At 41.3% G+C, this 12,576-nt stretch overlaps 1 protein-coding gene across 6 annotated transcripts in view; it reads left to right on the forward strand.

Moving 5' to 3' along the window:
- Window positions 1–11,417, forward strand: part of LOC139459895 (uncharacterized) — a 57,885-nt gene extending 46,468 nt beyond the window's left edge. For all 6 annotated transcript variants that reach the window (XM_071241610.1, XM_071241613.1, XM_071241616.1 and 3 more), the window contains exons 4-6: window positions 2,279–2,999; window positions 4,056–4,235; window positions 6,274–11,417. In XM_071241610.1, the coding sequence (XP_071097711.1) occupies window positions 2,279–2,999; window positions 4,056–4,235; window positions 6,274–6,938 (1,566 nt within the window). In that variant the 3' untranslated portion in view covers window positions 6,939–11,417. The remainder of the gene's footprint in view (window positions 1–2,278; window positions 3,000–4,055; window positions 4,236–6,273) is intronic.
- The last annotated feature ends 1,159 nt before the right edge of the window (window positions 11,418–12,576 follow it).

A 12,576-nucleotide genomic window follows, 5' to 3' on the forward strand; every position in this document is an offset into this window, starting at 1 on the left:
ATAACCGAAGCTTAAGTTAAACTTCTTGTCAAAATTACCTTGTTTTGACTTTGCCAATCCGTGCAGAAATTCATATTCATATGAAGGAAGCCGATCCACAAGAAAGAAATCTGAAATCTCTAACAACAGAGTACGCCTTGGTCACTGATGCGTCGACCCGTGAAGATCCAACTCGAAAAAGGCGACTATGCTTGTCGTAAGAGGCGACTAACGGGATCAGGAGGTCAAGCTCGCTGACTTGGTTGATGCATGAATCCCAATTGCGTGGATCGATGCTCATGATGCCAATCACTGGATTGTCTGGTCCAGACTCAAATATTTACAGACAGCCGTAATATAGCTTGAATATTGCTGAGTGCGGCGTTAAACAACAAACAAACACACAAACAAACACCTATGCATCAAATTTAGAAATGTGCTCCACATGTCTCCCATAAAAACTTTTTTGTGAAAACTTTACAAGGCACATGCCGTAAGCCTGATTAAGCAATTTCGAGGATGGGTCTTTCTTCCTAGATTGTTCTTCAAAAGTTGTGAATAGAAGACATCAAAAACATCAACTCATACAGTACTGTCAATCTGTATCTACATGCACAGATGTAATAAGGAAGTCGGGTAGCCTAGTGGTTAAAGGTTTCGCTCGTAACGCCGAAGACCCGGGTTCGATTCCCGACATGTGAAGCTCATTCCTGGTGTCCCCCGCCGTGATATCGCTGGAATATTGCTAAAAGTGGCGTAAAACCATACTCACTCACTCACAGATCTCAATATGAAACAGACGAGGCAGTTTCACTTGTCTCACGTGCAAAACACGTTCTTACTGAATTAACGAGTTTCTGGATGTAATGGACGTGCCCTCAATTGCTTGACAGTGGCAATATGCAATTACTTCTTGTCACAGTGATAGGGAAATTACTACGCACCAATGGTAGGTTATTTAGACGGTTTAACTGGAAACTGTGATATCCGGATTAATATTCAGGGTCTGTATACACTTAGCGGCAAAAATAACTGTCATTATGTTCTCATGTTATTGCCCCTGTGATGATTCAGGTTAGAAAAGGTCTTCAGCATCCCTCTGATCCAGACGCGATTATTTCCAGATCGCCGTCAGATAGCTAATATATTCCTGAGTGCGGCGTTAAAAAACAAACAAGCAAACACATCCTTATACTTAATCACATTGTGAGTTTTTAGGTGAACTCCCAATACCCTTATTTTATTGGTCTTTAATTTAAATGAAGATTTACTGTCAGGATTTTGAAGACTTTTTGTCTGTAAAGTTAACACTGAAACATGTTGAAAATTGTTCTTTACAAATGTTAATATGGAACTTCTTGTTACAGTTGTACAATAGGATATAGATAAAGACAAGTTTGGGTGTAACTTTCAATTTGAAAACATTGTATTTTGAAATAGCCTTAAGGCGCAACGGGCTTTCTTTGCAGATGGTTAGGTGTGTACTGGCGATTAATCGTTTTGTTAATTTATATATTCCGTATCGTCATTCTATTAATTAATTTCAATATCAATGTAATTATACGATGACAGTTTTCTTGTTCATAAGTATATTTACATTTGGGTTTGTTTACGATTATGTCGGCGCCTGTGAAGATCCGGGTTAGAATTGGTTTTCAGCAACCCATGCTTGTCGTTAGACATGACTAGCGAGTCAGAATCGCTGACTTGGCTGATGCAAGTCTTCGTATCCCATTTGCGTAGATCGATGCTTATGGTATCAAACACTAGATTGTCTGGTCCAGACCCGATTATTTACAGACCGCCGTCATATAGCTGGAATATTGCAAAGTGCGGCGTTAACAAACAAACGATTATACAGGATAATAATATGTAAGACAACGTACGATCCAAATATGTGGGGGCACGGGTGGCCCAGTCGTCTAAGGCGCCATGATTCACTGTGCAGAGTTGCGTCCCTAGGGCACGCCAGAAATGATTGTGGGTTCGAATCCCGTTTCTCCCCGATTATGTTTCTGGGTTTGTCAGCACCATACCCGTGCTCGTTGGTTTCACCGACGTGGTAAACGTCTGAGACCTGCATCACTTCGGGCTTTCCTCCCACATTAAGCTGACACGCCGTGATATAACTGGAATACTGTTAAAAGTGGCGTTAAACCCAACTCACTCACTCACTCACTCACTCCAAATATGTACTCATTTATAGAGTATAGAGAAAATACACAGTATCGTTGTTCCTCAAAAGCTTTGAGATATGTATATATATCAACAGCTCATGCATTACCTTTTCAACTTTCAGGCAGATCCTTCCATCCCTTTCATTGACGCCTCGGAGGATGAGTTGGACGACCATTCTACCCCTGCACGGTCACTCCTGTCTGGGAAACTCTCCAAAGCTGGGGAGGTAGCATCTGGAGTCAAGGCATCTGTAGAAGCAGCAGCAGCAGCTGGAGTTCAGGAAGTCTCAGACAAAGCAGCTTCAGGGGCAGAATCCGTGCAGGTAGCTGTTGAATCTGGCAAAGAAGAAGTGAAGGAGAAGTTGATGGAGGTGAAGAACAACTTAGAGGAAATCAGCCCCTTTACGATGGCTCAGGTCCAGGCGGTGTTACCTGGCAACGACTCCGCTACCGGTGGCGGACTCCTAGATCAAGTCATGGCGGAAGTCGCGCCTGAAGAGTCCGCGACCAAAGCAGGACTGGCAGTGGTGGAGCAAGTTACGGTTGAGGAGAATAGTTCCAACGGAGGTCTTGCGGACGAGGTGATGAAGAGTGTTGAAGACAAAACAGCTAATGAGAGCCTTGTGGACGATGTCTTAAAAGTTGCCATGCCTGAGATGGTCACCAATGATGACGACTCTGGTCCACCTTCAACCATTGATGCCGTGAAACAGAAAGCAAGCGAAACACTTGGCTCAGCCGTAACCTTTGGCAAGGAAGCACTTCCGTCAACTAATGCCATCCAGGAAACTGTACAGAACGGAGTGTCCTCCTTCGAGTCATTTGTAGAAGAGGCTAAGGGGGGTAAGTGTTTTTCAAGGAAGCTATCGATCGTTACCGAAAGGCTTGAAGACCTTACGTAACACGTGATCAAAACACTCACAATGGAATTCCCTGTCTGTACAAGACACAATGTCATTTATGCCACCAAGGACATATTTGATAACAAAGACCGTGACGCATACACGTAGCAGGTTGATGGTGGAAATTATGGGCACTGGATGACTACTTTTGCACTAATATCATTTGGTAATTTCCTATATAACAGTCCTCGCAGGTTAATGTCTTTTACCACATGTTTTCCTGTACGAGGCTTGTGCATTAGTCAAAAAGTACCTTGAGATCAACGCTATTCCCCTCTTCTGTAATGCTATCGGCTCTTCTGTAATGCTATCGGACATACAGCCATCAGGTTTTTGAAGCATTTTATTGAAGTAAAATCTCCCACAGGCAACCATTGGAAACTGGAATAGTTTCAATGTTGCCTGATACTGTGAGAAGGGTTACTTGGAATAGTATACAAGTCCTTCTGTAACCGAGTTGCCTCACTTAGCTAGGCCAGGATACTGATCGTGGATATTAGCTAGGCCAGGATACTGTTCGTGGATACGATTTAATAATCGCTCAGATTACAACCCTTGGTCTTTCAGTACCAGTGTGCACTTTCAGTATGCAAGTGTTGTAAATGTCTACAATTATTTTGTGAGCGAAATGTTATGTTTTTATAATTGCTTCGAGGTTCGATGCCCGACCGCTTCATACCAAAAAATTTAAAATATGATACTTGTTCTTTCCCTTCCTGGCGCTCGACATTAAGGGGATACAAAAAGCACTAGTCGGCACGTGAAATGAATCTGAATGGGGTATTCATGTTAAACTACAACATGATATTTCCGTGGGCTAGTATACGAAGCCGGCATTAAACCGGACTATTACAAACAGCAACGCACACATGCATGCACATCACTGTGTTAGTGAAATAACCTTGAACACGACATTATATAATACCTATTATACCTCACATACGTACGGTTATTTTGCTGGGTAGCTCGATAGTAAAGACAGCTTTGTTTAATGCAGAGTTCACAGGCTTCCGGTCGTCCTTGATTGGCAATACAGAAGACGCACCTAGCCAGGAGCAGATAGCCCAGACCAGCGAATCTGTTGGGTACATATACTCCCCACATGTCACTGGCGTTGGCTTCAGGGTCGGAGACAAGTACATCATGACAGCGTACAACCTCATCAGAGACATCATTGGTGAGTAACGTCACTGACATCGGAGACATCCCTGGTAGATAACGCCACACACATCAGAGACATACCCCGTAGATAACGTCACACATCAGAGACAACCCCGGTAGATGAAGTCACACACATCACAGACATCCATGGTATATAACGCCATATACATCAGAGACATCCCCGGTAGATAACGTCACACACATCAGAGACATCCCCGGTAGATAACGTCACACACATCAGAGACATCCCCGGTAGATGTCGTCACACACCAGAGACATCCCCGGTAGATAATGTCACACACATCAGAGACATCCCCGGTAGATAACGTCACACACATCAGAGACATCCCCGGTAGATGACGTCACACATCAGAGACATCCCCGGTAGATGACGTCACACATCAGAGACATCCCCGGTAGATAACGTCACACATCACAGACATCCCCCGTAGATAACGTCACACACATCAGAGACATCCCCCTTAGATAACGTCACACACATCAGAGACATCCCCGGTATATATAGTCTCACACACCAGAGACATCCCGGTAGATAACGTCACACACCAGGGACACACCGGTAGATAAAGTCAAACACATCTGAGACATCCCCGGTAGATAACGTCACACACCAGAGACATCCCGGTAAATAACGTCACACACCCGAGACACACCGGTAGATAAAGTCAAACACATCTGAGACATCCCCGGTAGATAACGTCACACATCACAGACATCCCCCGTAGATAACATCACACACATCAGAGACATCCCCCGTAGATAACGTCACACACATCAGAGACATCCCCCGTAGATAAAGTCACACACATCACAGACATTCCCAGTATATATATTCTCACACACCAGAGATATACCGGTACATATATTCTCACACACCAGAGACATCCCGTTAGATAACGTCACACACCAGAGACACACCGCTAGATAAAGTCAAACACATCAGAGACATCCCCCGTAGATAACGTCACACACATCAGAGACATTCCCGGTAGATATAGTCTCACACACCAGAGACATCCCGGTAGATGACGTCACACATCAGAGACACACCGCTAGATAAAGTCAAACACATCAGAGACATCCCCCGTAGATAACGTCACCCACATCAGAGACATCCCCGGTAGATATAGTCTCACACACCAGAGACATCCCGGTAGATAACGTCACACACCGCTAGATAAAGTCAAACACATCAGAGACATCCCCCTTAGATAACATCACACACATCAGAGACATCCCCGGTATATATAGTCTCACACACCAGAGACATCCCGGTAGATAACGTCACACACCAGAGACACACCGCTAGATAAAGTCAAACACATCAGAGACATCCCCCGTAGATAACGTCACACACATCAGAGACATCCCCGGTAGATATAGTCTCACACACCAGAGACATCCCGGTAGATAACATCACATACCAGAGACACACGGCTAGATAAAGTCAAACACATCAGAGACATCCCCCGTAGATAACGTCACACACATCAGAGACATCCCCCGTAGATAACGTCGCACACATCAGAGATATCCCTCGTAGATATCGTCACACATCACAGACATCCCCCGTAGATAAAGTCACACACATCACAGACATCCCCCGTAGATAACGTCACACACATCAGAGACATCCCCGGTATATATAGTCTCACACACCAGAGGCATACCAGTAGATATAGTCTCACACACCAGAGACATCCCGGTAGATAACATCACATACCAGAGACACACCGCTAGATAAAGTCAAACACATCAGAGACATCCCCCGTAGATAACGTCACACACATCAGAGACATCCCCGGTAGATATAGTCTCACACACCAGAGACATACCGGTAGATGACGTCACACACACACACCAGATACATCCCCGGTAGATGACGTCACACATATCAGAGACAGATGACGATGATTTAGTTCAACAGGCAAGGACTTTCTTGCGGTGTCCTTGGTCGTGTTACATATAACTTAAGTGGTATATTACTTATGTGGGCGTACAACCTTCCTCACAGGAAAGCCTCTCTGTTGCAGCTAACATGGCGACATCGGAGCAGCAGATGTTCAACAACAAAGAAATCTGGATTCAGTTTGAATACATCCAAATGGGGGAATATGAATTTGACAATCTGACCCGATTCAAGTTTGTCAGTATGCCCTACACAAACCCAGACCTGGACGTAGCCATTCTGGAACTGGAAGCTCACGAAATGAAGACCCTGCCGCCACCTCTAGCCAGCTTCACCGACGTCAGCCAACATGGGAGGGTGGAGTTTGTCGGCCACGATGATAATGCAAGCAAGAGAAGAGACCCATCCTGTCTCTCATCTCCGCCAACAGACACCGAGGTCGAGGCCGTCAGAGAATGGGCCCGCAGTAAGCGTTACCCAGCCACAGGCTTCCAAGGCCTGACTGACCCCAACAAGCTCCGGTTCCAGGGCCCTCTTCATCAGTCTACATCCGGGTCCCCCGGTGTCGTTGTTGTTGGTAAAGAGCTTTACGTTGTCGCTGTCCTGACAAAGTACTTCCCGAATTTCTACTGGAACTTGGAGCATGAGGAACGGGAGAGCATCCCTGCCGGGTACCTCTTGGATGAAGCGGTGAGCACCACGGCTGTGTATCTAAACATGAAGGAACAGGAGCATCTGTCAGAACTATGTAACAACATCTTTGGTCACTCAGTTGAAAAGCAGTCGTGAAGATAAGTCGGATCATACGAGGTGAATCATATACCCTGTATCGCACGAGGACATTAACACGATGAGTTCTATCACAAAGAACTCAGAAACCAGTGGCTAGGCAAATATTTTTACATGGTATATTTTTCTGCTGAAACCTTCTAAAATCTAAGACAACATATATTTTGCACATTTAAATTAATATAATAGATGCACGCCGTAAACTCGGTATAGTTTTCGGTTCTAGAATATTCGTGCATGCTCAAATCAAGTAATAAAGCTACACTTTGTATATAGAGAATGTCCACATATTGGAATTGCATTCAATTTCAGGTAAATAAGCTTATCAATAATGCAATCACGAACTATGATATACTTTACCTTTTTGAGGGGCTCAGTGCTAAATGCTAAAAAAAACCAAGTATACAGGTTAACACTTTCGACACTAAAATACTGATTTGCATGTAATTGTATTATTTTTCAAATAATATTGCAATCGTTTATTCAATGGCTAGATGATGAGGAATATATAAACATCTTTAGGTGTATGTAAAATGTAACTTAAACGTCATGGTGCATAGATTGTAATCAACGGAAAATGTGACGTATATGTTTATATTTTCATGATGCATATATAAGTAGTGTCCAACACATGCTCATTGTACCAACAGAAAAATGATTTGTTTTTAACTCTAACTCGCCTGTAGGGATTGTGCCTATATTTGATCAGTGTCTCCATTGGCGAGAATTACTAAGGGTCTTTATTGCAAAAATTGCTAAGGGTCTTTATGTACTAAACGCCCGCTTTATCGAATTTGTAAAGTACCAATAACCAATATCGACCAAGATCAAAGTATTGGTGTTTATATATGTACTGGAATCTTCAGTTTTAGAATATACATGTCATTATTTTATTTTCAGATTTAATTTAGCGTTTATTTTCCGTTTTAGGGACTATTTGTACTGTGAACGTTTTTAGTGCTTCGTCTTTGGTTCGGTTACAAATATATATCCAATCTTCGTGCAATAACTGGTGATTCTTTGTTAATTTGACGAACCTTGGTCATCGTGTATATTTGGTATATGTGCCAATATCCTGATGTTTTGTCAGTGTATTGTCCATATCTGAAATAGTTTTACGGTTGTGGCTGCATATTTCGTGTCATGTTTCACATAGCCATACCACTTGCCAAACACAGAAGGTTATTGATGGACTATTTTTTATGATAAATCGTATCTAATTACCGTTATTGACATAACCAACGTCATGTTGTTCATGTGTATAGCAACGAAGTCGTACGTTTGCGGTACTTGTACAATTTTGTAAGTGGAATTATCATAGTAACCTGCCGTTATGTCATTAATGGTTTATTACTAGCAAGTTTACCTCATCAACGTAAAGAGATATATCAATGTTTTTTTAAAGTTCGGAATAAGTTATTCCTATATATTTTAATATAATCGCTGTACATATTCGTAAAGTTTCGACCAACCAGTTTATTATATCACATTTATGTTATGATAAATACTTCGGATCTTTTCACCAGCTGAACTTTGAACTCGATTCGTAACACGACGCTAATAATAGCCGTCCAATGAAATTCTCTCATGAGCGAGATGAAGATGTGACGTCAATTCCAATTTGAAGATACAGTGGTGAAAGGTCCACGATAATTATCTAATTTGAATGGAGATATGATTCACGGGATATCGAGGATGATATTGGTAGAAATAGAAGATTAGAACTCGAATGTGTATTGCACCTGAAACCACGTTAACCCGAACTCTTCTACGATGAAACACAATCCTGGTAGAATCCTACACATCGGCACCCTGCTTGTCTTGAAGTTCAGATAACTCGATAAATTTTCAAGGACTTCGAAGAATTCGAGTTAACAAGTTTTCATTGTTGTAACAAACAAGGTAGACTAGTTGTCTTTTTAAAGAATTAATATTGATTCTATTTCAGATTACGATTTGGCTTTATTAAGCAAAAACACCATTTTCCGTTTCATGTTTCTTTTCATTGTCAAGGCACAAATCTGCATTTTCTACATATTCATCATTTTACAGTCCTGGGTCATGTTGGCGTCGACTAAATTATCCACTGAAAACAATCATACAATAGTGTTTCCATAATTGCAATACATGCATAATTAAGTACAATGCCATCGAAACAAGTCAAGGATTCATTTGCAATACAACTGCACCTTGTCTGAACCTCACAACAACGGACACTCTTATTCCGGATCAGTAAAGTTGGGAACAATTTTAACTTTTAGTATTCACACAAATCATCTGCGCCTGTGAGCATGTGGGCAAGATCTTTATGGTTCACAAGCCATGGATGTTGCAAGGGAATCGCAGTTCTGTTTTCCATATTCTTTTCAGTTGTTAGTATTGATATATGGCAGCAATCGTTGGTGTGACAAGTTTGTATGTACCTTTTAATACTCTTCTGCTTTTATCTTGGTAATGGACTAGCAGTGATTTTGTTTTATTTTTCCTAGATTGTTGTGTAAATAATTGACCATATGTTAAATTTGTTGCATCTATATGATTTTGATATGCCATATTGCTTATTGACTCTACACAACGTGAATAGTGTTATTGTGCATTGGAGTAAGGTGGGGCCAATTGGATTTTGGTAACAAGTGATGTTTTATTAAATTTTAAAGGGGTGGGGATATTGCTTAACATGTATAAGCAGTTTCGGGAAGTTTTATGATAATATAAAACGTCAACACCAGAGAGTAACCAGTCTCGTTTTATGCAGATTAACAGATTCCTTAGGGCGTAAAAGGCAAACTAGTGGTCAAAATGAGTGATGACACCAGGTGTTCGCGAAAATGGTAGGCATGTTCTGTCCTATCGGTAACACCGGGTGTTCGCGACAAGGGAAAGCATGTCCTGCTCTACCGTAAGAACCCGCCACTCACAGGAAGAACGCACTCCAATACAATCGTATGTTGTGATCGGACATGAGTCCCTTAGCTGACAAATATTCGGCCCCATTTAGACCCTTGGTCTGTCAACATATGCATATGTTTGGGATTGATATGACTAAAGTACGTTGCCTGGTGGGTCAGCGCTGAGACTGCCGTATGTGTTAAGGGTACTGGAATATGAAAGTTTTTAAATCATCTCAACGGTCGCTACGTGGAATCAGTCCCATTGAATACGTAAAACTCCAACTCACTCACTCTTGATTGATTCTGATCTGTCAACATATCCTACCTTTAAGAAAGACAGCGTCGCGTTTGGTTGCGTTTCTTTCCCCCGACAGTATATGTGACAAAGCCAGGAGTGCATTCATAACGTACGTCAAACACCCGTATATTTGTTCGTCTCCATATCATTTCGGAATCAATCATAGTACGATTTATATGTTTTATAATACATGATATTACTGATGAAAAATCCGGGTCGGCTTGGAAGTGCGCATACCCGCTTATTACATAACAGGCAACAATTGCTGTATTTAATGCCAGGATCCTGTACGTTAACGTGTTGATGGGTATCCTACATCAATTGCGTAACGTAAATTCAAATTGGATTGTGTTTATAATTATCCAAAGAAATTCTTACTTTTAAAGTTTGTTTGAAAGGAAGAAGCGTGGCGTCAAACTTTTTTTAAACATTCTGCTTCAGGTTTTAGCCACACATTGTTCGCACCTCCCCACCCACCCCTCCCCTCGCAGATCTCTGGTCTGTTGCTACTGTTCTATCTCTTGTTAACGGGAACCACCATTGGTTCAGGTTGTTGGTTTTTTTCAAGTGTCATGGAACTTGGAGAATTGTTGTGTTTGCTTTGTAATCTTTTTGCGTCTTTTGGAGTTTCGATATACGAAAACTTGACAGTTTTCCACGCGAAGTTTGGGATACAATTTAATAAACCTTCTCTCTGTGTCTATGTATATATGGCATAGCTGAACATCCCCGTTCGCTGTGGTAGGAGGAGAAAAATTATCGAATTTATCATTTCAATTACTTTTGTAAAGGGAACAACGTCTTTCATAGTACTGGTGTGTAATGACATTTTATCAAAATTATATCATTTTGGCATATTCATATTATTAATATTTTTTGTCTCCATATGGGGTAATAATATGGGCAAATTCACTAAGGGAGATTTTTTTTTCTAGATTGTATGATATCTAATTATATTAAAAGACACCTTTTGATTTATGTTAATATATTGAATAAAGTGATGGGTTACATTTTATGTTCAATTATATATTAATTGAAATCCAGTATATGTAAATAAAAATGTAATTACGCAATCTGTTGTCTGGCCTACAGGTGGACTCATTTGAATTAATGTTTTAAAACCAAAAGTTATTTTTTGACCGTGCAGGGTTTTCATTTACATACACTTTATGTGATTCCTATTTGATATGAAAAGACTGATTGCATATTCGCATTTTTATATCATTGCTGCTCGATTGCAGTTTCTTTGTAACATGAAACATAGATGAATAAAGTTTTAAAGCTATTTTATATATGGTCTGTATTCAATTTCATGAATAATTTTTATTGTTATTATTAGTTAATATGGTGAGTTATGTAGTCGCAAAGTCCTCCGCGACCATCTTCCCCAGACAAGAGAGTTAAATGACTTTAAATGTCCAGTTTCGACCCTTGGCGAACTATGCTGGAATTCCTGGGCTCGATCGTAGCGACCCAAGTGGCTATTACGAGTTATGTCCCTTCAATGCATCTCCTATGGACCAATCAGATTCCACCTCTCGTATCACTTGCATTCCTTCAAACAAAACTGCGGCGCCCATTCAAGACGATCTGATCGATAAGAAAGATCTATATACTGTGATAAATGAGTCTTACATCGTGAAGTGCATCAAATCACATGAGCACCTTCATTTAAAACATGAAAAGATGTAGAAAATATTTGTTGACAACGAGTTAGCGGTGCACATGCTTTGCAAATCCCGCAATCGACCTAAATCTGCTTGACAGTTTACGAACCGGATTTCGATTTCGGAGCGCGATTTTGATTGGACTATGCATATACTCGTTAGTCCAGCCAAAGTGTAACTCCATAATACCAGACAAGTTCGGCAAGGGTAGAAACTGGACTTTTATAGTCAGTTAACTTTCTTGCCTCGGGAAGATATCCGCGACATCTAAAATAACAAATAACCCGTAATTCGTGACAATTGTAATACTGTTACGTGACTACATTGTTGGGGAACATTCTGGAAGACCATGCGATTACTTCAATTCAATTTGGCAGGATTGTATTTGACTTTGTTGCCCTGTGATGGATTAGTATGATCTTCTAATCCTAATCCGGGGCACGTCAAAAGTTGACGTTGTGAGGAGTTACGTCCCTTGGACCAGCCAGAAACCTATGCTCAGTGCGCCCTGATAATGTTTCTAGGTTTGTCAGCACTATACCCGTGCTCGTGGGTTTCACCGAAGTTGTAAACGTCTGAGACCTGCATAACTTTAATAATCTTTTTAATTTGAAGTTTACACGATATACGGCTTTTCCATTGGACGAGAGGGCGGTCACATGACCGCGAAATTGACGTTCATAAGTCTATGAACGACACATTTTGACGTTCATACGTTTTTAACGAGACCGTGTTCTTGAAATGACGTAAGACACTGACGGACTACTTCCACATTCCTGGGG

This window comes from Haliotis cracherodii, unplaced genomic scaffold, assembly GCF_022045235.1.
Source record: "Haliotis cracherodii isolate W230 unplaced genomic scaffold, xgHalCrac1.p SCAF_13, whole genome shotgun sequence".
Lineage (NCBI taxonomy): Eukaryota > Metazoa > Mollusca > Gastropoda > Lepetellida > Haliotidae > Haliotis > Haliotis cracherodii.